Source organism: Barbatula barbatula (genome assembly GCF_947034865.1).
Source record: "Barbatula barbatula genome assembly, chromosome: 19".
Lineage (NCBI taxonomy): Eukaryota > Metazoa > Chordata > Actinopteri > Cypriniformes > Nemacheilidae > Barbatula > Barbatula barbatula.
Window position 1 is genome coordinate 8885385 of NC_136782.1, and position 27877 is coordinate 8913261.

The following is a 27877-nucleotide window of genomic DNA, read 5'->3' on the forward strand; positions in this document are numbered from 1 at the left end:
TGTCGTTTTTATACTTTTATTCTAAAATGTGGGAAACATTTTTTTAATGGTAAGTGCTCCTAAATCGTATATATTTTATTTTTAAATCACTTTTAATAGAACTTGAAGCATGTCAAATGTCCTTTGAATAATATTATTTACAAGAAAGAAAACTTCGTAACACGTTATTCAGTTAACTTCTCAAAATGATAAGTTGTGACAAGGTTGTAACAACATATAGATTAAGGTTTATGCCTAACATTAACAGAACATTAAAATCACTGTTTTAAGAACCAAAATTAGGTTTGGTAAATAGTTTAAAAGATGACCCCTATTTGTAAATCATTTTCTTTCACAAATAACATAATTTCCTGAGAATGAAAATAAATACTAAAGTCTAAATAAGTGACAGAGAATAAGAACGCAGAGGTCAGCTTTTCAAAATCAAACACATTTTTATTAAATATTGTAAAACTCAGGAAAGTTAAGCAAACATCCTTTGTGTTCTCAATTGATTTAAGTCTCATACTGTTAAACGGCACGAAGCATGAGCTAGTTTCACTCGCTCATTCAAATTTCACACATTCGATATATTAAAGTGCTTTACTTCCTCTGGCAGCCAGTGGAACTCAAACGCAGCACAGGTCAGCTCAATACTCTCTCATAGTATTCTGTGAGAAAAAAAGATCCAGTTGTTACCCTGGTTTATAAAAAAAATGTGTGTCCTGATCCGTGCTGTTTCTTTGCATATTTCTTCTACCATGAGGCTCCGGACTGTGGCTGTGTTCGGAAAAGCATTCTTCCATGCTATTTTTTACTTTATTCACTGTAAAAGTATGTACATTGTGCATAGTATTTCCCAAAATGTGGAGTATGCAGAAGAGCACACTGTGGGAAATATTGTATCCCACAATGCATTGCGCTTGACTTTCCATCTCCAGTGTTATGAATTGGAACTAATGTCAGTCAGTCTATTCAAAATGCTTATCATCATGTCACATGCAATTGTGTGTTTCCATAAAACCAGTAAGCAGGATCTACTGTAAACTGTGCAGTACGCTAGTATTCCATTCTGAACACAGCCGAATGTAGTGCACATGGACACCTGATAAAGCGAGTGGGCCGTCGTTTCCAAACATCGCCATCGTTTGTAGAGAGCCCTCTATTCATCTGTTTTATTTTGCTGTGTTGCACCTCACTGAGGCGAGAATGAGATTGTCAGCTCTCTGTTTTTAAAGTGATTCAGTTAAGTGCATCCCTATACAGAAGGAAACATAAGCTAGCCGAGCTAGCGCGCAGCAGTATTTGAACTGTATGTGTAAGAGAAGGATCTAGTATAAAGAAACACTGTCACAGGTAAGGCCAAGCCATGAAAACATGCTAAGATATCGTCATTCAATTCTTCACGTTCATACAAAGATTAGAAAAGGTCAAAAACACCCTGTTTTGCCATGTTGTGAATTGAGGATGGGCCACTTCAGTACATTTTTTTGAAACATAACCTTCCGTCTTCTTTACAAACTAACCAAACGTGGGATATCCCCGTTTCATGCATGTTTAAAACAAGTGATCATTGGATCAATGATTCGTAAAATGATGAAGAAAAGCATAACTTGGGAAATGTTCAGTCGGACTGTTTAGACATTTTCGGAGAGGCAATTTTGCCCAGCAGGTCTACATCATACAATAAGACATTGATATTTGGTTCACTAACTTCAACGTCAAGGCAACACCAGTAAAACGTCTAATAGCAACACGTGGCGCAGAATACTGAGGACAACTTGATAAGAAGTTATTTAGTTTAGTGTGTTAAATGGAACTTGATTCCATCTCCCATCAAAATACAATATCCCCAACGTTGAACTTTTTAACATTTAACTGACGTTGATGGATTGGAATGGTGGGTAGAAGAATGAACTGAAGGCTGGCCAATTGGAGCGTGCATATTGGGTTCCACACTTTTATGGGCAGCCCTGTGGCATTACCACATTTGCTCAAACAATAATTGTTCAAACAAAGCAAATGCAGTTTTTTAGTTAATTCACCCTTCAATGTTTCCTAACGCTCAAGCCTTAAACAGGCCATCATAGCAAAGGCAATGCATTGATATACTTATTTATTTTCTCTCAGTGCTGTAGCTTTGCTCGAAGTAACTCGTGTCCATTTTAAAACGGCGTCTTTTCTTCAACTGACGTTCCACGGGATGATGAAAGTCTGGAATTCCCATCAGCCTTTTAGAGCCGTGACCCCCTCAGGATGGAGTGAGATTAGTGAGTGGTCTTCATTCAGAAACAATCTTGTGTACACTCAGGGGATCCATCAAATCACAAGTCTCCAGTTGGCTGTTTTGTTGCCACAGATACAGCTATGGGTCTCATGCTTCTTGCATCTTTTCTTGAAACGGCCAATCGTTCAGCAGCGTGTGTTGGAGAACACAAGAACAGACTGCGGTAGAGTTTATGAGTTTGGCTGGCTGTTATTCAAGTCATGTTGCTCTGTGTGACAGGCACTTTAACTCCTTTTTGTCCTGTAGCTAAAAGGATGAGAGAGAGAGAGAGAGAGAGAGAGAGAGAGAGAGAGAGAAAGAAAATACATTCAGGATGGGTAAAAGTAACGTCTTCTTTAAAAGTACAGCACAACTACAAATTCAGCTTTTTGGCAATCTTAAAGTATGGAACAATTTTGGATACAATTTGAGATCGGTATCGGTGGATCAACAATCGGCTGATAAAAGCAAAAACAGCCAATGATTGGGGCCGGCATATCCTGTCCATCAAAATAGGACAGGAAAATGCATTAAATTTGTGTCATTCAGAATTATCGGCTATCGTATCGGAGAAGACATTTTATCTCGCTGCATCTCTTACAAATCATAAATAACTCTTTGCAGATCAGTTTTTACTGGGACAAAACTCACCTAGTCTGTATTTTTCTTTAGCTTCTGCTCGTTCTTTTGCATCGAAGTACCAAACGGTGATAGCGTAGCTGTTGGAAAACACAAAATAAAATCAAAGTTGAGAGATTAAATGGTTGACTCACTAGGAGTTTTGGTTCTGTGACTCTTGTTGCACACCTGCACCTGTAACAGCTACCTTTGACTTAGTAAAAGATATTTAAGGCAAAACTTTTGCATCTAACAGTACCACATAACAAATAGGGCTGCACGATATTGAGGAAAAACATGATTATGCGATATCATAAAGTTTACGATAACGCTTCATGTAACTCAATAACTCAGAACGTCAAATATTTTGAGTAAAATAAATGCAAAGTAACATATTAAGAAACAAAAAATTATATCACTGACATATTGCAACATAATTACGACATATTGTGCAGCCCTAATACCAACACATTTGACTATTTGGCTGAATTTACATTTATGGGTTTACACACGTGCAGTGCATTTTAAGATATATGAAAGTTTTGCTCCATGTAAGACTAAAGCACAGAAAGGGTTAAGGCTCGGCTAACTGCTAGCCTCTCAGCTCGGCTCATTTGTTTATTCCTGCCTCTCTCGTCCCAGCACGCCACCGGCAACCACGACAGGCACTCACATTCAGGAAACGCGTACTTCCTGTGCCCCGCCTTGCCCCCAGCTGTGATGGGGCTTGAAATGCACCCACCCTCATTCCAAATGCAGAATGTAATGTAAAACATAATGTAAACGTAGAATTATTTTGTTATTCTTTAATGAGCGAGGATATCCAAAAATAGAAGGTTTAAAGTGTCATTTCAACACAAGAGACCAACTGCAGGTGTGGCATTCATAGGGCAGGATCAAAAACCTTAATAGTGTTTGTATTGCTGTGAGAACAATGGTGGTGGACAGTTGGAGGGGATATTGTGCAAAAGCATACTGTATGTGTGTGTGTGTGTGTGTGTGTGTGTCTTTGGACTGACAGAGGTCTAATAGATGAGAGGTTATGAGGAGAATGTGTGTAGAGGAAATGTGTATGGATGTGGTTAGCTGACGAACTTAAGCCAAGAGAAGAAGGATTTAAAGCACTGCAGCGAATGACTTTTGGCACCATTTTAAATATAGACCTACATAGCTTTAAATATTCAGAACATGTAGAAAACTCACCGTGTGGCAAAAGCTGGTTTGACCTCATGTGGGTTTCGCCGGTCCGACCAGAAAATGAGCAGACGGTCAAAAAAAGGCTCGATGTTAGCCACAACATTCTGGCCCTCGGGGTAAAGCTGCAATAAACCACCATGAACCTGCAAAACAAAAATAAAAGGATAAAACGTTTGGCTTCCGCATGTGCACTACATCCTCTAATCTGATTGGACAAGCCATGTTCCAGCATGCATTTATACTGAATATCATCACAGCTGATATTTAGCATCTTATGTTATGTTGCTAAATTACGTCATGCCCGGCCAATCACAGAACAGAGAAAGAGTGACATCACACCTTTACATCCCAGTCCTTGTTCAGGTAGTAGATGCAGGTTATGCATCGCCCGTCGCCGTTGGGATTGTCCACATGCCTCACGTATCCTGTTCCATTGCCTGGGTAACACGCCACCATGGCCTGGTAGGAAAAAGAAGTGCATTGACCTATGACATCTACACCTCAAAGAATTTAGTTTTTGTCCTTCATTAGTTTTATCCTTTAGAGTAGTGAGAAAATCTTTGGTCTGAAGTGCAGGCCACTGTGAATGCATTCAACGTGATTCCAGAACAGATCCAATAAATAATGCATCAAATTTGATTAAGGCAAACGGGAAAATACAGCACACCAGGGAATATGGGTTTTATTTAGGGCTGTCAAATGATTAATCACGATTAATCGCATCCAGAATAAAAGTTTGTGTTTACATAATATATGTATGTGTACTGTTCATATTAATTTTGTAGTTATTAACGCAAAAACACACGCATACATATATATTTAGGAAATATTTAGATGCATTTATTCATATTTAAGAATAATTGAAATTATATAAAAATATTTCTCAATTTGTATGTTATATTTTTTTAAATAAATGCATGTATGTGTATGTTTTTATAAATACAAAATTAATAGGCACAGTACACACAGACATATATTATGTAAACACAAACTTTTATTCTGGATGCGATTAATCGTTTGACTGCCCTAATTCTTCTAATATATTTAAAAACCCATAAAAAAACCTAAAGGCTCACATGTAAAGCATATACTAAGTTTATGAATATTTCGTTCATCCTCTTTTGTTTTTGACTACAGTAATCATTGTCATGGGCTTAGATTCTACAAGCTTTGTGCATGTGTTTTTTGCAAAGCCTCCTTAAATGTGTCCTAATGCTAAAATTCAGCTGACAAAAGTGCACACACAATAACATATTTAAAACAACTAAATTATGTGTTTGAATGATGTATCATACAAAAAGATATGCTTATTAGGAAAAAAGCCCCTCCCCTAAGCCCAATGTCACCTAATGAAAGCAAACCGTACTAAAACTTACAAATAAGATCATACAAATTACTCATTCGCGTGAGATTTTGTGTTGGGACATCTGTTTTAGCCAATATTGTATATCAGTAATAGAATTTACTGAGTTGGTAGCAGCTTCAGTAAAGTCTGTATGATTCTGATAATCTAATGTATGTTTACTGTCAACTGCTGTACAACACTACTAGAGGTTCTTTAAATTTAGTTTGCTGGAGATTTATCGCATGCTATGCTGTCAGAATGACGCAGCTTTTTCACACTGCCACCTGCCAAAGTGCATGCATGTGATGCTTTAAAATAGCATGTGCTTTTAGGTGTCTACGCACAGAGCGGCCATAGTGCCTCACAACTCACAAGCTGCCATTATCTCTCTATGACGGAATAGTTTATAATGGCTTATGACCGCATTCCTGTCTCACCCAACTCTGACTTCAAATCATGCTTCGAAGGGGCATGGAATCACCCGACCACCCATGGTAAAGTAGACGCGCAGGCTTCTTTTAGACAGAAGTGATAAAGCTTGTAATAAAAATGACTTAATATTTAAAGTTTTTCAAACACTTATAAACCCTCATAAACACAGATCATAAAATGAATATTACATTTCTAAAAAGGGCACAATGAAAATCTTTATTTGTCTTCGCTGACTTTGTTCTTAACAGAATCCGGTTAAATGTATCCGGCTGTAGCTGTGCCGCTTCACCTTTCAGACTTAAAGAGTTAAGTGGTGTGTTTGACTTTGCGGCTGTATTTGTTGACATGGCGATAAAGTCTGGTGCACATTATCTCACGCGTCGAGCTGCGGTGCACATGCGGGTGACGCCAGTTCGAATCCAGCTCCTGTCATTTTCGGTTTTGGCACGACAGGGGACATGGTGACAGGTCTGTTTCAGCAGGCATGCGAGCCATCAGGGTCCACTGTCAGCTGCCGTCTGTGAAACGGTCAGCACTTTATCAAGCCCAGGAGAGAACACGTCCCCCTTCCGAGCCATTATCTCAGCGTTTATCACTGGAGTACCGTATTGCGGTAAACAGACGTTGCGTCACGTGGACAGATAGCGGAAGCGGCACGTTCGGCCCACTTCATTTTCACAGCCCAGATCTCCAACAGCTGCTGGTATTCTCAACAGTGTTCACATACTATTCCAAAACTCCATTTGTTCTTTAGTTATGACATGCTAATCTCTAATAGTTCATGCGAAGAAGATTTACCGGAACATACAAAACTTTGGAGATATTTCAGAGGCTATTTACACAGACCTTTATATACATGACAATATATTGACCATATATTTTTTATATATTAAACTCAAAATATTTCGTATAAGCCTACAGTTTACATGACTATTCTTGAAGACTATTCTGGTGTGTGGAACTTAAAGTTAATTTATTAAACCACCTAAATGAACGATCAATGACGCTGTTTAATTAAATTGCACTTTTTTACGTTCCGTTATCATGAGGAACAACATCGATTAACCTCAGTTGTGTTTAATAAAACATTTATTTAACATTTTCTGGAGAAAAATGTTAAATAAATAGTAAATATTAATCCATGGCATTTAATATTTAAAATATTTTATCGTTTTCGGTATTCCATAAAAACAAAAGATTCAATTTAATTATTTAAATTAAATTATGTTTTTAGCCAAGGACCTCTGGTTGATTTGACAAGGAATGACTCCCATTCATGATTTTCTTAAGATTTTGCTATCCGCAAAAACTAATATTTAAGTAAACAAATGAAATGTTCAAATCTCTGTTGAACACTTAGTTCATAAACAGATGACCCCAGCAAAACAAACAGGCGGTCATAGATAAATGTTTCTTTTGGCAAGGTCCATCTGGTGCAGATTTGATTTTATAAAAAGTATTTTTAGGTCATTTGACCCATCATTTGTCATTTAAAATATTGCAATAAATGTCATACCTTGGACTTTGTACCAAGGTATTCTCGTACAGTGACATTTTGATATTGTTACATTCCTAAAATATAGTGAAACAATCATCATTGTATGCTTATCTATATAAGGTAACTTACAAGCTTAAATGCATTAACTAAAATGAACAAATATTGAGCAACAATAACCCTTCTCTAACAGAATTTCCTCACCAAGAAGTTGTTACTAACCAATATGAATTTTTTTTGTTGTACTGGTACGTTTGAAACCAAACCGTTCTGGGTCAATAATTACATTCTTTGTAGGAAGAAGAACTCCTATGGTAGTCAATGGTGCCCCAGAACTCATTGGCTTCCAACATTCTTCCAAATATCTTCTTTTGTGTTTAACAGAACAGCAATATTTCTATAGCTTTGGAACAACTTTAGGGCGAGTTAATAATGACAGAATTTTAACTTTTTGGGTTAACTGGCCCTTTAACAAATACAGCCTTATTGTTAAGTGTTTCCGGTTGTACTAGCTTAATATAAGCTATTTCCAAAAGATACCGTTTTTTTTAAACATTTAATTTGGTCTAGTTTCTTCACTGTTTAATGCATTCAGATTTATTTACAATGTTAAATGTGTGGTGTTGTGTGACTCATGCTTGACATGGTCACATGGTGTGACGTAGTATTTCTGTGCTCGATACAATCCCCCAGCATTGTACAGTTTTTGGAAAGTTTTTTTCCAACATAAAAATCTGTTTCGCAACAACTTTTCTTAGTCCCTTATTGGACAATTCTTCCCGGAAAAGCATGTGGCAGAAGGAGCATGCCCACATGTCACTTTCACTTGTTAGCAGGAGAGCGAATGAGCACTACGATTGCGAAGTTCAGCTGTGTTTGTTTGTTCACTGCATTTAGGTGATGAATGTTATATAAACTGTGGATATAACACTGGATTTGGAGATCCTTTGAAACTGACAGATGGAGTGGTTGTCCCAGCGCTTAAGGACTCTGGACATGAACCGCACGAGGTAAGTGAAACTAATGTCTGTGTTTTCATGGCAAAGTGTGTGCAAGTCGCATGTTTTCGAAAATAATCGTATAGCTGTATCAGTCTTTTATAAACGTGATCAAACTAAAGACTCTACGGATATTTGAAGGGTGCGATTCTATTCTGTAAGCACTCAGGATTGACATGAGATATGCAGAAACTGTCTGAGTTACACCCGCTTAATACTATTTCCCCCAGAAAAAAAACGCTGTGACCTTTTTACGAAATGAAACAAAGTTCTGGTAACATTTGGGAAAAATAAAGCGATCAATATCACTTTGGTAGTTGTCCAAACAAACATACTAAATGTACAAAACACACAATCAATGTCTAACAAGATATGGACATGGTTCATTGTTTTATCAACATTGTAGTGATATCTAAAAGAGCACCAGACATGAACAGACAACACCAATGCCATGGGTTTCACTGCGAGGAATGCCTGTACGAATGAAATCGTATTTAATACACTAGATGCTTTGGATCAAATTTAGAAATACCTTAAAGGAATGCATTGGAAAACATTTAGATGTTCTCTGTCAACAGCGGTATATATAACTCTTACTAACCTCCCGCATGTTTCCACTGCCAAACTGAAATTAAGTCAACCGCCCAATCATGTGCTGCAGTGGGTGGGGCTTAAATATGCAGATAAACAAACGACTTGGTATATGGAGTATTGAATTCTTTATCTGAAAAGTGGAAAATAATAAAGATGTTATGATTTTTTTAGTTCTCCCGAAACATTCTGAAAGTGAAGTAATGCTATAAAGAAATTTTAGATTTTGATTATGCATTCCAGTGTCTTACGCTTCTCACGTAACCGCTTCTTCAAACTATAAAAGTGTGTTGATCATGTAACTTCCTTTCATGTCATTATATTGAGGAAGATATGGAGCAAAGGCTGTGCCGCAGATAAAACAGTGTGTAAACCTGATGACGAGACAGCAGTTGATAAGTAGGACATCGGTTTAAGATAAGGAAACGCGCACAGTCTAGTGCATCAGAGGCAGAGCAACATGTTCAGAATGACAACAAGACGATTCACAGCTTAAGGAATTCTGCATTTTGGTTATCAACAACAAAGAAAGACATGGGAGTTTAAACAACAAAAGGATGAATAAATATTGGTTGTTGTTTTTGTTTTGTTTAACTAAGCCTTATTGCATTATTCAGGAAAATACATTTACATGTTTCACAGCTATTAGAATATTTCTGTTTACATGTAATAAGCATAATCCAAATATATTAAGATTTAATTGACTCCTTGACATTTTCTTCTGGACGCACTTGAGATAAATGCTTATTATGCTGGATTTAACCTACTATGGACAGTCATTTATTCATCAAGTCTCAAAGTTTACAATAAGACACATGAGGGAAAATGCAATACATGTCAGAAGACCCTTATCAGTTAATTAAATTACCGAGCAGAATCACTAAAAACTCAACAAAAGCATAAACCTCTTCAGTATTTTCATTATTTTTAGAGAATGCAGGACTTATGTATATATCAATAGCTATGATGCACATATACTGTACCTGCTTTTAAGAATACACCCGGGGACGAAAATTCAGAGACCATTTCATAATTATTTTCTGTTTTTCTGAATGTATTATTAATAGGTATGTGTTTACCTAAAATGAGCACTTTTGTTTCATTCTGTGAACTACTAACAATATTTCCTCCAAATTTTAAATAAAAATATCGTTTATTTTTGCATTTATTTTCCCGAAAAAGGAAAACTGGAGAAACAGGTCAAAGAAACAGAAAAGATGCTCTGTATTTTTCAAACCACAAATACTGCAAAGAAAACAAGTTCATATTTTGAAGGCAGAATACACGCCTTAATGAAAAACTAGGAAGTCAATAAAAGATAAGAAAGGCTGTTTTCCCATTGACATTTTTGAGGAAAAAAAGTTGACCATGGCGCTTTTTTTGAAAAAAACAGAACAAATAGCATCCGGCAATGTTCAAAGATATAATTTGTGCACAAAGGCAGCTTAGAGAGACAGGCTTCATAGGCAGTGTTAAGGAATTCTATACAACCTGAGTAATAAACCGAGAGCGTCTTTGCAATAACCAATCACATATTTAAAAACAACAATACTAATACTAAATGCAATCAAAGGTTATTGAAAGTGAAAATTCAACTTACATTTATACTAAACTATGCTCCAATTTTTCGGCCGACATTTTATTTTTTCGAGGCATGAGCTTTCTCGACCAATCACGTTCTTTGCATGTTGTTAATGAAACGACGGGTCTTTTTTCAACCTCAAAAGACGCTCTGAGCTGCAGAAACAGATGCTGACACTTGCACTTAAAAAAGCGCTCAGGACTGCAGAGCAAATAAACACAGATGCCAACATTCAATTTCCTTTCTACACCTGTGTGCATCTGGATAATACAATAGTGCCTCTCGCCTAAGCCATTGTCAAGACTTATCTTAATGGAAAAGTAAATATTTGGATATTATACCCTGTTTCTGTGAACCAAAATATATATAATTTGAAGATTATCCAGACTACTCTTTTGCATAAAATACAAATACATTAGAACTGGGCCTGTTAAGCTTCAAAACGAATTAAAAGCACCAGAAAACTGGTCGGTGTTGATACATTTATGCATTTGTCAGATGCTTTTTTCGAAGGCGACTTACAGTGCAATAATAATATACATTGCATCCATATACTGTAGAGCATTTTCACAAGAGTGCCGAAAACAGATGTGGGAGAGATCGATGACTGGACTGGACAGAACGAATCAGACTCACAAAGTACTGTCTGACTCATGCTTTAGATTCTGAGGCTTGACACAAAGAAAAAATATCATCTGACTTCAGAAAACCGGAATATATAGTGCCCAAGTCATATTTACTTTCAATGGTGCTTTTGTTGAAATTCCTTAAAAGAGTAGTCAGAATATTCTTCAACATTTTACCTGCCGCGATGATAATCATATTGGTTTAAAAAGAGACAGAATTTTCAGTTTCCTTGTTTATTTCAAATCTCTAGTGCTTTAAATCTGTGTGCGTGTGGTATAAGCAGTCTCTTCAAGCTCATAAAGGAGGTCATGTGAGACATGTGACATCTCCTAAGGTCCGGTCTGCTGCAGATAAACATGGCGAAGCTCTTCCCACGTTTTTTAGATCCCCTTGTCTGCTTCATTTCACTCTATTTTATTCACTTTAAAGAAGTCTATATTTCGTGCCTTTATTAGACGGCCCTGTGAAATACTTGATTCAGGTCATTGTGCAGTTATAATAATACACGGTCTAACAGAAAAGACATGCACATTTAATGTTTGTCTCCTACATAGTGCTCCTTCATGCCTTTTGTGTCAGCCTCTTTTTCTCACTTAAAGTTTACACTTAAACTAACATTTTATATGAATACCGTTGCTTCTACACTCAACCTGAATGAACATTATCCCTTCAATATCTGTCAATATCACACAGGCTGATGCAACAATGCTCGGTTAGTCTATGCGATTCTCTTGTGATGTTTTGTTAGGCTCTGTACAGATGGTTGTTGTGCGAGTCTCGGTGCAGTCAAAACGCTGTCCTCTTTATTTTGTATCTCTTAGACAGCGCTTTTGTATCTCTTTTCTGAACGGTTAGGGTTGAGATATGAGTGTGACTAACATGTATAAGGGTGACGTCCTTATGCAACGGCCCTGGTTTAAAAACTGACCGCTTGAACCCACACTCACTCTCTCACAGTACACAACATGCTACATCGTCTTGTTTCCAGGGCATCTGCTGGAAAGTATTTTGTCTGATAAAGCACAGGAGAGGAAGAAGAGAACAAAAGAGGCGGGTGATCGTGGACAATAACTGCACAAGAGGCTTGCACGAGAGTCCTGAAGAGTTATTACATTTAAAAGACCCTACAGTGTATGTAGTCGAGTTTCTGGTCTGCAACATCTAATAAATGAGATCAATGTAGACAGACAGACAGACAGAGGCTGCATAACCAACATGGTCATACAGAAATTTGCAAAGTTGTTTATGAGCTGGCTGAGTCGTATAAATCACTACGCCTGAATCGTACAAAAAGAAAAATGCAATACCGAAGCTCCTCCCCTAAAATAGGCTATACAAATAAGATCAAACAAATTCAACAAAGTGACAGTCCACCCAAAAATCTAAATCCTGTCAAATCATTTATTCAACCACTTGTCATTTCGAAACCTGTATGATTTTCTTTCTTCAAAAAGGAAGATATTTATAAGAATGTTGATAATTGGTACCCATTCATTTACACTGATTTTGTGTCCATACAATAGAAATGAACGGGTACCATCGTTGTTCGGTTACCTACATTCTTCAAAATATATTCCTTTGTGTTCTGCAGAAGAAAGTCATACAGGTTTGAAATGACCAGAATTTAACACACATTAACCCCCTTGTAAGAAAATACGTACGAATTCCCAAGAAATTGTGTTGTTTAAACCAAGATGTTTCTTTCACCTTATTTCAGAAGATGTGAACAGCTATACTCAGGGCTGTACAGTGCGAATAAATTGGTTTGTGCTACGAATAAATTGAATGTAGCACGCTTGCGATACAGTTTGGCAGGTGCATTTTACAGAGCCTCTTGTTTGTGTAAAGTGCGTTTGTCGTTGTGCTTGTTCGTGTGAGGTTAACTAATCGCGCACCACCATTTATTTTTGTTTTGCGTTGTTTTCCGGCTGCATTCAGTACATTGATCTAGAGCCCTGTGATCCGTGCGATACAGTATACAAGGACATGAACTTCATCCACGGGGTTGTTTAAAGTTTATTTTCCGAGCATTTCACTGTTTGTGTGAAGCCACTGTCAAACAAGCGATCATCCGCCAAAATAAAAGTCTGCTTAATTTGAACCAGATGATAAAATAATTAACTTGTAGTAAATGTTTAAACTGTAGCAAACACTACAGTATAGTTTATTATTTACTATAGTAATGTTCAAATACACTATATCACAGAAGAATTTTACTGCAGTCTACTGTAGTAAATAAATACTATAGTATACAGTATTTCTATGGACAAATGTATACTACTGTATAGTAGAGCATTGAAAATACAAAACTTAGAAAGATTAAAAAGAAAAAAAATTATTTGTTAAAACAAAAAATGTTATGGCCCTAATTTATCCATTTGTATAACATTAATGTCCCAGTTACTTGTCTATTTATGTGATGAACTGCACTTTTTAAAAGATGATAACAAACGTATACTTGTGCTACAACTGAGTGGCCTGTACTTAAAATCTTTAAAACTGCTATGTGCAGATTTCTGCACTTTTCCCAATCTCACAGATTAAATCAGGAAACACGCTTTAAGGATTTAAGGCAGTGTGCTTAATGTCCTCGCTGCAGATTCAAAAGTATTCACTGCAGATTAAGGCGACCTTGGTACAGCAGACTGACCGTTTCAACCCAACCATCAGAAGATTTCTTTGAGTTGAGCCATTCCACTCTGACTCACTCTTACCAAACCGCTGACATCAACACAGCAACACCACTGTAAGATTTACAGGAAGGTAATCTGGATCAAGTTTCCAGAAACAGAAACGGACAGACTGGGATTACAAACAGGAATGCCTATTGGATGTGTAAACCCAAATAAACAAGTCATACACAGCTACTAAAACTATTGAAGATACATCTGTCTGATTTGTGTCTGGTAAACGCCACAGCTTGGAGATTATAGAGGAGAACCTACCACTGGGCAGGTTTGACCTGACAAGCTCAAATAACCAGACCTGCGTCATGGGGCAGTTTCACTCTGACGCTCTTATGAGCTAACAGCCTGTTACGAAATTCTGAACGCAAGCGCATACAGGTCTATGTGCTAACATAAATCTTCATTAAACATTTTAATCCTCTGTGCCAGGATAACTGAACAAAGGGAATAGTTTTGAACTCTTCGTGGTGTCATAACCATTCTTCCAGACTTCGATAAAAAGTCCTTTGGCTAATTCAAAATATTATTTTTTATATCTAAGTAAAAACACTCAAGGTGTTTAATTTCATGAAATGGCCATTCAAAAAACATTAACATTTAACCAAGGTGAGGAATAGGCGGATTATTGGAATATTTGGAGACCGCATCCGTCCTTTACTGACTATGGAGGCATTTTAACAAACAAGAATGTTTGAGATCTGATAAGAAGGTTTTTCCTCAGTGCCTTTACCTTTATTTATATAAGGCATACATTGGCTGACAATAGTGAAGCACCAGACATATATTTTTTATAACCATTGGTTGACCTGTCTAATCCATCTAAACACATTAGTGATATTTTTCTGTAATTCAAACAATTTCAATGATTTTCAAAACATTTGAATGATGTTCCATATAACATGACACATGAAAAAACAGTTTTTTGTTTTAAGCTATCAGTTCATTTTTGTTTTGTTTTCCTAAACAATAATCCTTAAACTGTCAATGTAGATATTAAACACAAGATATATTCACCCGAGAAGCAAAATTACACAAGCATTTACACTACTTTGATTAAAGAGACATACTTTTTACTGTTTGTCAATGGGGTAAGAAAACAATTCTAAGGGAAAAACAATATTTATATTTTTTTATATTTTATTTTTGTGAAATCCATAAAATTTTGATTCATTTTACTTCTTAGGAAAAATATGCATTGCTTTAAGGATGTTTAGATAATTGTGTTTGGAAACAAGACAAAAACTGAGTAAGAATACAATGTTGGCACAAACATGTGACCCTGTCTGTGAAAACCCAGCTAGTCATTTTTTTGCTGTTTTCTGCATAAATTCATCCTACATAATGTACAGAACGAATAGTGAAATTAAATGGTAAAAATCACATTTGATGCTTGTTATTTCAGAATTAGATCTGAGACATCTCCCCAAAAGCACACATGCTGTACATCTGGAAGTCGTCTATTTGATGTGTGCATTTACATCTGCAAAACAAATTTTTGGATTGTTTGCTCATCTGCAATACGTGTCTGAGACATCTGCTGTTTGTAATTTACAATGGATGTAAAACTGCTCTTTCTAAGATGTTTTTACACAGCAGATGTTTTCTAGATCTCCAGATCTTTAGCAGACATCTTACAGATGTAGCTGTGCTATCTATCTAGCCATTGTTTCACAGACAGGGTCACAAATGACCTGAATCCTGAACTCACCTTCGTGCGGCCGTTTATGACACGATTTCCCAGCTGTCCATTGGCAGCACTGCGCATTATGGCCTCATCGATGTGAGCCATGAGGCAGCCGATGTTCTCGCACCCCGGTTCGTTCCCTTCAACCCAGGCTATCTGGTCTCCACGGATGTTCTTAGAGGGTATGGTCTTTTGGCTCACCAGCTGCCCACCTCGAAACTTCCCGCTGCGGTTTAGACTCTCCACCTCCTCCAGAACTTTACCCCCCAAGCGAGGGCCCAGAAAGCTGTCTTTAACGCAAATGCCGTAAAATTTCATACAGGGCACTATGTACTGCTGAGCCATGTGTTCTGAAGACAAACCCGCACTGGAGGACACGGCTGGCGTGGACTGGACCTCAGCCTGCTTCTCCTGCCCTAGGGACATATGGTTCACTGCAACTTTGTGCCCATTATGGTGAACCCAATTAGAAGTGCAGTTATTGTGTTGGTGATTGGATGCAAGGGGTGCAATAGTCCGTGTGCTTTTGCTAGAGTCAGTTTTGGGGTCAGTTTCAAGTCTCCTCCTTTTGCATTCCAGTGAAGATGTGCCCGCTGCATGGGACGAGTCCGAATTATAACTACATCCCTCCACCGTTCCATGGCTACTACCTAACCCCGAATCTCTGTTCTCCTCATCTTTTCTCCTCTGAGGCTGGACCGGTCTCAACCTCACATCTCCACAGTGTCTCTTCCCATGCAATAAACTCCTATCGGCATGTCCCGCAGAGTTGGGTTGAGTTGCGAGACCCACCTTTGGGGTCTCCACCAGTCCGTTTTGGTGTGCTGGGACATCATGAAAACTTCCTTCACAAGTAGAGGACGACAATCCTTCACCATTATACGAGGGCAAACCGCTTTTGCTCTCCTTCTTGAGGACCGTGATACCAGACGCATGACCGACTCGCAGCTCCACCGGCTTGGTCGCGTTGAGAACCATTTTGCTGACCTCAGGAGACTCTGGACAGCAATTCGGGACTGAACGGATACTCTCGGTCCCGTTTGCATTTGTAAGGTCTTTTTTCCAGCCTCTCCATGTCATCTCGTCTACCCTCTGAGGCGCACGTAGCTCACGTCCAATCCACATTTTCTGAAGAACCCTCACAGCACATGCCTGCCTGGCGGCGCTATTAGCACGCCTCGCAAACTTTGACAGTCAAGCACAGATACAGTTATTTCACCTCTTTCTTTAAGCAGTTGAATCAATTAAATTAGGCGTTTAACGAGTTGTTTTTGCGGATTATTTCCAGGGCACGGGTTTGTGAATGCCTGAAGAAAGAACGTGAAATTGGTTATGCGAGTAACGTTGGCGCATACAAATCATACACCCTGAACGCCTTAACTGGGTTTAACGCATGTCATCTGCACACAATAAAAGCTTGTCATAAACATTATATACAGATTATAACGCTAATACATGTCGTATAAAGGAAATTAGCAGGTGCAATCACAAACAACTCGACATTTTTGTATTTGTCAACGTATAAAGGTAAAGACAATATACATTAAATGGCATCTAAAATGTCTGTTATAATGTCGATTATTTTACTTTCTAGACATTACATTACACGCACGTACCGCATTGACATGACAAAGTTTACTACAAACAATTATGTAGCGAGCTTTCCAACATAATAACTCTCATAACACAACAACACACTCAAACTTATTTATGCTATTAGTAAATAAAAAACATTTTTTTCCCTATGAATGAAATAACGACCCAAGCCGATCTGTTGGGTGATGGTTTGTTTAATCCACATCTCTACCATTATATTACCACGCGTCCTAATCTGTGAATGTATGTCTGTTTGTGAAAGTAAAATACAGCCACATATGTAAACAAAATATAAGTCCGCTTACCTTTACGCCATAAAGGCACTATAAATGACCAGCCCTGATCATATAGAATTTCCGGGGTTCTCTCAACCATGTCGTGTGCACGCTGATTTCGCAAAATAATACTATTTAAAATGTTGTGTTTATGGGAACCGTGATATAAAACATTGTCAAATCTGCCCTTCCAATTCTTGCGGAACAAAAAGTACCCGTCGTATCAGATCCAACACTGTGTGCTGGTAGCGAAATACGTCTCCTACTATGCTCAAGGCGTACCTCATGAATATTCATTGCCAATGCTCCTAATGCAACCAATCATGGCGTTCAATTAATATGTATGAGGATGGGCGTCACTATAGTAGGATTTGTAAACTTGCTTCCGCCCCCTCCCTCTCCTTCGCTCTCTCCATGAGCGCCTTTGTCACTTACACGTGCGCACATTGACGTCACGTGACCATGCGCGCCTCACCATAATAAGAATGGTCGTAACCTACTCCCGTACGGATGTCGTAAATTCGTTTTTTAGAGAATATGCTTATATTTAACTATATATGAGTTATACCCTTTTATATTAACTAAATAATTGACTGCATGCTAGATTCAAAATAGCATACAAATATCTTCTAAATCGTCTTAATGGGAGATTTAAACATTTAGCCATTCTGACTTTTAGGCTTTTTTCTTCCCTGTTTACCAATTTTCTTGTCTTTTCTTGTCATGCACATACTGTTATTATTAGACTTTTCACCATGTGTGAAAACACACACAATACATTGTGTTTACAGGAGCTCATAGTACAAACAGTAGGCTATACATATACACAAAATATATAAACATTTGATTATGTAGAATTAAAAGTAATATACATAAGATGTGAGTAAGAGTCAGAACTTGACATTATCGCTTGTCTGTGACAAGTGAATGTTTTGTGTGGGCAAGTGAGTGAGAATTTGAAAACTTGAAAAAAAAACATTGCTGCGGAAATAAGAATCGGTCAGTGTGTAAGAATATGTGCATTAGACAGAGCTGTGTGTTTGTGTGAATTGCGCTTGTGGTGGTTTGTCGTTTGTCTGACAATAATCAATGTCGCAAGGCGCATTGATGCCATTTAGCCTACAGTCCCCTCCACTATTATTGGTACCCTTGGTAAATATGAACAAAGAAGGCTGTAAAAATTATTTTGATATTTTATTAAAAAATTATTTCATTAAAGTAAAGCATTTTGAAGTGGGGGGAATATAAAATGGTCACACCCTGACACCCTGGTCACAATTATTGGCACCCGGCTTAGACATTCTTATGAGGAAAATATCTCCCAAGTATATTCCCATTGATATTTACATTTTCTTAGCACACCAAGGTGACTAGAAACATGATGTTGTCCAGTCATGCCTTCTGGTTTCACAGGAGAATACATAGTATTCATTTAGTAACACATTTAGTAACACAAAACCCAAACCCCCTTAATCATTCATCAGAATGGATAAAACCAAAGAATATAGTTCTGATGTGCAATATAGTTCTGTTGAGCTACACAAAATACAAAATGGCTTTAAGGAAATAGTTAAAACAATAAAAATCAAATTTCCGACATCAGGGAAATGATCAATAATATTGAATAAACTGGAGATGTTGAAAATCTGCTTAGAACAAGAATAATGTTAATGCACAGCCCTGAAACTAATAATAAATACAATCATGGAGAGTATCAACAAATTTTACATGGTCGCAACGGATATAAAATGCTTATAAGGAAACATGACCAATCAAGATCCGAAACGATTATATTGACACTACAAATTAAATATAACTTTTGTACTCTAACAAGTAAATGACTTGAGATGAGATGATGATCTAGCTAGACCATGAATGCCTGTGGCAGATTTAATTGTCCTGGGATTTGTTATTCATCATGTGCCTTAATCTCAATGGAGCCTTGAATCCAAGTGAGTTTTTTCCTATTTGAGATGAAAATAAGGAAAAACTGCATGTATAGTGTGTGATAATCCTTACTTTTTAGTAAAATTTCCCCTTAGTATGTTCCAAATTTAGTAATTTAGTTAATAAAACATTTTTGTACATTGTGAAGTTGAATGCTTTTTATTAGTTGAATTTATATTCACAGTGGTTTCAGATAAAAATTAAATTATTATGGTTTGTTTATCTGCAGTCTGACCTTTATCTTCAAATAGGATAACACAGTAACCTATGACTGGGTCATTGCTATCTTGCAGCTGCGCTGTCTTGCAGCTGCAAGATATCTTGCAGCTCCATGCAGGTGATGGAGTCCTGCACCTATGGATTAAAACGGTCTCTAGTGTGCCTGGCCCGAAGTTCCGTTTTTTTTTTTTGGTTATAATATAACTATTTATTTTATAACATACTTCATTTATATTTATTGTATATTAATTGAGTAAAATGAAACAGTTATGGATTCTTTACGGAGGTCGACAAAAAGTTACGTTTGGGCCACATCATGTTTTTATGCTTTATCAGAGTATACCATATAGCCACAAGAGACTCCATAAATAGAGACTCCATAAAGTATTTTATGTATTATGTATATAATTTTTCTCCCTCAAAGAGTAAGGATGGTATTTATAATATTGTAAATGCAATTTAACATTGCACTTGTCTGGGCTATATTGCACAGTATAAAATTCTTAGAGAAAAAACAAACTTAAAAGGAAAAAAAGCATTGTCCTGTTGACAAAATACGCAAAATGTGTTTATTGTTAAGTAACTCTATATTTGATGTATATTTAATCTATATTTAGAGTAAATTTACGCTAAATATCAGGTTTATTTTACTTTATTGTTTTTCTATTAGTAATAAAATGTATCGCTTTTATGATTAATGTAACCACAAACCTCCCAGATTGTCAACAATGATCTTTCAAGCTCAATAAATACCACACCAACTAAAATAGTTGAAAAGTTGAAAGACGAGATATAAATAAAACAAAGATATATAAAAGATACCAGAATAAACATTAGACGAATTGCAAAGAAATGTGTCATCTTAAGAAAAAATTTATCCATACAATTGCCTGTTCTTTAGTACTGCCCTCATTTATTTCACATAACAGATGTTTACTGTACATACACTTAACAAGAAAAACTACAGTTTAAGATTTGGCAACAACAACTTTAACACACTGGAACTCAGTGCTATTGCTCTGGCTCTTCTCAGTTCTCCTTTTAGCTCTTTTCACATGAATAGGAGGTGCTCCTAGATCACAGGAAGGGAAACCATTTATCCAGGCAGCTGGAGAATGGAATTAAAAGTACATTTCAATCCCACAGGTTTTTATAAAATGGCACAAAGTCAAATCCAAAAACTGCACTAACTGGATCATCCAGCAGAGAGCAGAATAATGCAGAGAGTGAATGACAAGAGACCTGCAGCTTTGAAAGGTGGACTGTGCACGTTTAAGATTTTTGTAAATATACAGCATGGCACAACGCAGGACACATCACCTTCTGACACAGTGTTTATCGGTAAATCATGCACCCTTACAGCGTTTTCACTGTCCATCGTCTATGAAATGTGCTGTATAAATTAACTTGCCCTGCCTTATATCATCCATTTAAACTGAAAAGCATTCTGGTTTTACAAGTCTGCATTGTTGCTCGTATTCAGGAAATGCACTGCAAAGCCTCATAATCTGTTTCTAGATTCCATTCATATTGATCTGTACAAAATGTAACAAACCTAAAACCATCATTTTGATGTATGTAGGCCATCCTTCAATGTCTTTTGATAGGAGCAATGACCTGCCTTTGACCCACATAACACAAACAACGCAAGGAAACAAATGACAATAATTGCTAGAAAATTAAAATGAAGATATTTTGAGGATCCCAAAATATATATAGGCAAAGCTTTTATGGTTTGCTAAAAGTATTTATTGTTTAAATTGTGTAATTGTAATTTCATCTGGTTTCCAATTTTCAAAATCTGATTTTGGGCTTATTTCGGTACTTGTGTTTCTTTATACCTCAAAGAATGAAATATTCCCATAAATATATATTACATTTACATGTTTTGTAAACATGGGGTCAGCTGTGGTTAGAGCGTTGGGCTTGTGATCAGAAGGTCGCTGGTTCTAATCTCAGTGCCAGCAGGTCATGACTGAAGTGGCCTTGAGCAAGGCACCTTACACCTGATTGCTCTGCAGTAATGTGCCACTGTAAAAAACTACTTGTAAGTCGCTTTGGATAAAAGCGTCTGCCAAATGAATAAATGTAAATGTTATGTTTTCATTTGTTGCTAAAGTTGCTCCAACCTTAGCATCTGTCTTTCCAGATATACATTAAATGTATACGCACACACGTGCCAAATGTGAGAGGAAGTAGTATTACAGAAAAAACCTGTGATTTAACAATGTAGATGTGTGATGTTACTAGTTTCATATTCATAAACCCATGAGTGATGAGTTGTAATATCTTCCCACACAGTTTGTACCTGATTGGTTGATTTTCTTTTTGTCAGCGCATGAAAAATGGTCTGTTGGGATGTGACAGATGTGTAATTTCTTTAAACACATTGCTAATATTTACTTGTAATTCGACAAAATAGATATGGTGATAATGACCTTTAGACTTTGAGAAACCTCTCTTTTTTTGTCTTTGGTGCTTCATTCTGTCTTTTGACAACAAAAGAAAAGTTCTTAAAGTTATTGTGCAATTTCCGAGTAATCTGATTAAAACCATTAAATCCAAAATATAAATAAATCATATTTTGCTAAAATAGACAAATGATGTAAAAGCATTAAGGAGTCCTAATCCAGAAGTCTTGCCATCTACCACAATAAATCATATACTGTACATCTCACGGGTCCTGGATGTCCCTGGTCCTTTGCTTTATTAAACACTTGATGCATTTGGATCCTGCCTTTGTGTTCATTCACCCTTGCATAATGTACAACACTGGCTTTTGTTGGAAACCTGCAATCCATTTACATTGCCTTCGTAAAAGGCAAGGACTTAGTGTTCAATTTCATATTCTCTGTGGGTTTTATGAGGGACACTTGGTGCATGTTCTCATGGGACCGAACAATCAAACACCAAACCCCTTTGGAGGCAGACGGACCCCCGCACTGACCCTCTCGCTGATCCGCTTCCCACATGCGAACATTTCACTATTCCACTCTCTTCCCACATCATCCAGATACAAAACTTGTAGTCATTACCACTTTTCCAGTCGTTTTCCTAAAGACTGTTTTTGCTTCATTCTAAAGACAACAAACGTCTATAAAGTTTTAAACACTGATATGTTTATCTGAGTGTTCCTGTGGCACAGTACAAACTGCAAAATTCACACCTGTGTGTTTACATTAATCATTTATAGGCCTATAGACTTTCATACACCCGCTGTACTAGTATTAGTCGAGGATTAGTTGGAGAAACTGGGCCACCTGTTAAGAGTAACGTTGGCAGTCACATCCATCCAGACAACTTGAATAAAGAGATTATGTGCCATGTGGTTCCACAACTGAGAAACAAGGGGAGAAAAGGATGTCATCGACTACCACATCATATCTGCATTGTTGTTTTTCAAGGAACATTCATGGTGCCTATCAGAGGTTTATCAGGTACTGCGCAGTTCTGAACGCTGTGCTTTCCATGGGCCACAATGATAACTGAGGCTATGGTGAGATTAGAACGACAATGACAAACGGTTATAGTTTCATTTATATAGCATCTAAATATTGGCCATCTATAAATCATATTATATATTTAAGCAAAGCAAACTGTAAAACACTGGTTTTTAGCAGAAACCAAGCTGGATCAAACGTGTGGTCAAGGGAAACATTAGAACTGTGCTTAATCATTTACAAATGCGACAAAGTCCAGCGGCGTTCAAGATGTTAGCAGCAGTCAACAGAAAGGTCAATAATCCAACAGCGATTTAATAATTTAGCCAACCCAGTAGACTTGCTGTAAAACAAATTTTCCCAAATGATTCCATATTTTATTCGCTTTATGAACTTGCCATGTTCTTTAAATGGCAGACAATTGTCTTTGTTGTGAGGCCTTTTAGTTGGGAGTGTAGGAAAGCTTGCTCGTCATTTCACTGCATATCTCCAGGCAGAGTCACAAATGAAAATGAAGTTACTGTTTTTATAGCTCTTGACTTTATTTGCAGTAGCATTAGATGTTAAAACAGTTGCATCTTAATAATTTCTGTACTTTAAAACTAATTTTCTTTCATGAGGTTCCCATGACCTTAAAGCTTAAGTTTAGTGTAGCCAGGAATCAGACGAGCGCAAAGAGGAATGATTAAGAAGATTTTAGACCACGGTGTAGACAGTGAACAATTTTAGATTTTTTGGGGGTTGAAAAAGTCAAAGATGTTCGTCCGTGCAAGAGTGTAGTTTGTTTTAACAAGGTTGCTAATATGTTATTAGTTGTTTTATTGTTTTGTTTAATACTCTGAAAAAATTGTTTTTTGTTTCAACTTAAATTAAATTATTTTTAAGTTAAAATAACAACTCATTTTTACAGAGGTCCCCCTTTAGGTCTCATTACATTGGAAAAATGGTGACTAGCGAATTTATTGTGGTTGCCGCATGACATAATGGTCTGGAAAATATGTATGACATGTGGCTAATGTTACTTCTGAGTTATTCAACACATCAACACATCCGAAACGGAAGGTGAAGTCAAGCGCAGTGCACTTTTGTAACTAAATAAAATTTCATCATCTAAGCTTTATATTGATACAGAAAAGTTGCATACTTTGCACAGGCGACGTATGTATGCTTGAGAATTGTGCGCCATGTGTCTTGAAATAGGTCTAAACAAGTTGCTGTGAGAATGGTGCCTAGCTCCAGGTCTAAGGGGATTTTACTCTAGTGACAGGCTGTGGTTACCTGACACATAAATGCCTGCAGGGGGATACGGTGGGGGTAGTGTAACCATGGTAACATAATTGCCATCATGCCTTAATGCAACTTCTTTCAAGTGTCTAAACTTCTCCATTATCATTATTATTTGATATGTTTATTTTTATGTTTCATAATGTATTGGACAAGTGAATTTAATGTTAAAAACCTGCAAATGCTAAAAATGCCATAAACGTATATGTTGATGGTCACATGGTATGACTGTATTGATCTGACTCATCTCAGTGTCTCAGTGGAGCGTGAAGAGGAATTGATGTGAAGAGATGAAGAAGGGGGAAGGGGAAAAGCAGAGATTGATTGAGATATCAATATGTGGACATGAATGGAACATGGCTGGTCAAGTCTTTTCTATTAGTATGAGCTCTGCATTTACTCATAGGGTCTTATGAATATTAATAGCAGTTAATTGCACGCAGTGTGAGTGTGTGTGGGCGGGGGCAGAAAATGTCCTTAATCTGCATAAAAGTCTATGAGATATCATCACTAACCCGGTTAAACAAGCCTGTGTTTTAAGATGGATTTTAAGATGTTAATCTGTTAACATAATAATTAATATGCATTAAAAAATATATAATGTTTTAGTAATACATTGTAAGATTTAGCTTTTTAGGGTTTCAAATTATAGTCGCAATGTATTACTTTTTATTATAATAAGAACAAAAATGCCTGTTCATTTTTCCTAGTTTTTTTTTTAATTGTAGGTTTGCCAGAAATACTTGAAAACCAGCTGAACAAGAACAAAACACTAAACCTTAGTACTGCCTGTTCTTTTTCAAGGAACGTGGTAAACTTAATGTCCAATGTGACGAAAACACATAACAAAGTCAAACATGGCCGTGTCACCTTACATCTGACAGGTTATTTTTGTTGGGTCTCCTGACAATAGGTTGCACAGACGAACATAAGGTGACAGAAAGGAATTTGGACACTTTTAATATTGGCAGTCTTGCGCAAACCATCAAAGAGAGAGAGTCTGATTTATGGTTAAGCGACATATGCACGAAGCAGAAATAAAGTGAGCAATGTATGATGCTTTTGTGTGTGTTGATGTGCGTATGTGAATACAAACATTGACATGGATATGTTTTCAGTTCTGCAGATCTGTTTATGGCACACAGCAGGTTTGCAGTCAGCTGAGGGGGTCAGTTGTTATGCTATGCACAAACACAAAAATTAAAAACAGCATTATTTTGCCATCATAGAGTGAGGCATTTTCTTCTTATCATTTTTATGAAACCGTATGTAAAGCTTCCCAGAGAAAATAACAATTCTGTCATTATTTACACATCGTCGTGATCTTCTTTAATCTGGATGTCATTCACACATCAACAGCCATAAGGTCACTGATGCTGAATGCCATTAGTTATTGATTGAATCTGATCTTGTTTCTGGTTGACAGAAATTTTCGCACAAAGCTTTTCTCAGAAGACCTGAAATATAGCAGTGTATGGATGTGACATTTTCGAAATATTATGTTTTTATTAGCAAAATATGATTAAGTACTTAACCTGTTACGAATCCAGATAAAAAATATTAGACTATGCATACATTTTCTATGTTAAAAGAGAGAAACATGTATGCATTATGGATGTGACAAAGAAATATGTTCTTGAGAAACAACATTTGTAGGTTTTCTGTGATTTACAAACAAAAAACAATAAAACCTAACAACTGGAGAGACATGAATGATTCTCTTCCATATTCTCTTCCATATCTTCCCAAAAAGGGTAAAGAAATGAAGGCTGCATGGTGAAATATGATGTTTTTTTTTTGAGTAAATGACCCGAGGTATTGTAAGAATCGGAGGGTGTATTTTTCTCAGCCAATCACGTGTCTTCTTTTTTCGTCATTAACACGGTGCAGCAACTCATGACTTCCTCATGGAAGATTGGGTTCACTAGAACCATGTGGTTTATTATTTCCCTCAACCTCAAAATGGCATGTGATCATGGAAGTGGTCTGTCATGGTTGTGTGCTCAGTTTGGCATTACTCTCAAGGCTAATGCTGGGGTGATCGGATAAACTTGAAACCAGGATATCCTTGTATGTGTTGAAGAAAGAAGGGCGAGATTGTGGGATAAACAGAGAACGCCATTTAGTTCGGAAGACACTTTTACAGAGACAGTCAATTCGCCGTCCACGTTGTTTCGACAGTAGCCTTAAAGGGACAAACTGTTCTGAGCTTGTTTCATAATTACACAATCTCCTTTCGGCAAAGAAGTGAAAACGTGACGACATCTTTGTCCTGTGAGAGCCACCGTAGTGAGCCGTCATGCAATTCAAAACCTCACCACTAGATATCGCTATAATAAACACATTGCTCGTTTAAATGATAAACCAATCAAAATAGCCCTACAGTTCAAAATAAGGAAAACACTTTTTTGAGATTTTCTTATTGGAAAACATAATTCTAGGAAATGATCAATATCTGAAGATATTCTGAAAGGTTCAGCATGCGACTCGTCTATATCTGTAAAGATGCACATGTGATGTGAAGCTTGAGCTACAGACATGCTGCGGATGCCACACTTGGGGGTGGGGCTTCTCTTATGGCACAGAGGAGATCAATGACATTCCTTCATGCATGTTGAGGGTCATGCAGAGGGATTCAAGATGAACCCCATGATCCGTGAAACCTCAAAGGATGCTTGCTAAACTGTTCCTAAATATTTTGCAATATATCATCTTGTATGTATTGAATTTCCCATTTTGTAAGAAAAAATATTGAATGAAATATGCAACACTGCATAATTTTCAGTCCGTGTTATTGAGCGACCCCGAGCCTAAGTATATCATGACAGAATTTTCATTCTATCCCATTAAATATATTTTACTGTCTTTCCAAAGTAAGATCATATTGTAAATTGCTTTTTGCTTTCAGTATTGTTTTTCCCTGTTGTCTGCAGGGTGCGTATTTGGGTCATAACACCAAATGCTTGAATTTGTAGGGTCTCAAAGTGATAAACTGAGTAACCTTCATCTGATGAATTATGGTGACACTGACAGAGAAGGTAGAAGTGGTTAGTGTGCAAAATAGACACAGATGAACGAGGCCGAGTCTGTGCAGTAATGAGAGCGATGTGTATAATATTGTTATTTTCAAAGATTTTGATTAATAAAATAAAATAAAAAAATATTAATAAAAAAATGAAAGCGATGTGGGCCTTCAATATTAAGCTCCCGCCCATATTCCGAAATGACTCAATTGTAAACAAAGAAGTCATGTTACCACAGCCATTTTTATAACATCTTATAACTAACTAAACTCAAACTTATTCGAAAAAACACTGGAATACACACCAGAGTGATAAGAACTAACTAAAATGACGGAAACCATCTTTGTCCAAATTTATTTAAAGTGTAAATGGACTTTCTTAGTTTGCCGTGATGCCATTCAGTTACATGAAGAGGGGGTGTACAAATCAACATATTCTCAAGAAATATCTTGTCTTCATTCTGTTATAGACAAAAGCCAGACAAATTTAGTTCAAATATTTTATTCTATATTATTTTATAGCATTGAACAAGATTTTATAATGTATATAATATATCTGTGTTATAGAAGACGACTAAATGAATTCTCTAAAA

The 27877-nt window shown here is 36.9% G+C and overlaps 1 protein-coding gene across 2 annotated transcripts; it reads right to left on the reverse strand.

Annotated features, from left to right (window-relative positions):
- Nucleotides 1–410: 410 nt before the first annotated feature.
- Nucleotides 411–17659, reverse strand: egln2 (egl-9 family hypoxia-inducible factor 2). 2 transcript variants are annotated; one of them, XM_079482327.1, is made up of 6 exons: nucleotides 17403–17659; nucleotides 15526–16808; nucleotides 4400–4519; nucleotides 4067–4203; nucleotides 2897–2964; nucleotides 411–2512 (listed from the first exon to the last, which is right to left on the reverse strand). In XM_079482327.1, the coding sequence occupies exons 2-6, from the start codon at nucleotides 16624–16626 to the stop codon at nucleotides 2460–2462; spliced, it is 1479 nt and encodes a 492-aa protein (XP_079338453.1). In that variant the 5' UTR covers nucleotides 16627–16808; nucleotides 17403–17659; the 3' UTR covers nucleotides 411–2459. The 2 variants fall into 2 exon arrangements, with proteins under 2 accessions (XP_079338453.1, XP_079338454.1); XM_079482328.1 differs by lacking the exons at nucleotides 411–2512; nucleotides 2897–2964; nucleotides 4067–4203; nucleotides 4400–4519 and adding an exon at nucleotides 14963–15096 and having other exon boundaries at nucleotides 15509–16808; nucleotides 17403–17657.
- Between the last annotated feature and the right edge of the window lie 10218 nt (nucleotides 17660–27877).

Bases quoted from the DNA above. Each gene is read 5' to 3' on its own strand.
- egln2 (XM_079482327.1), bottom strand. From the start codon at position 16,626: ATGTGGATTGGACGTGAGCTACGTGCGCCTCAGAGGGTAGACGAGATG. The intron at 2,965-4,066 runs GTGAGTTTTCTA...GTTTTCCAACAG, and splicing joins AAACCAGCTTTTGCCACACG to CTACGCTATCACCGTTTGGT. The intron at 2,513-2,896 runs GTGAGTTTTGTC...TCATCCTTTTAG, and splicing joins TAAAGAAAAATACAGACTAG to CTACAGGACAAAAAGGAGTT.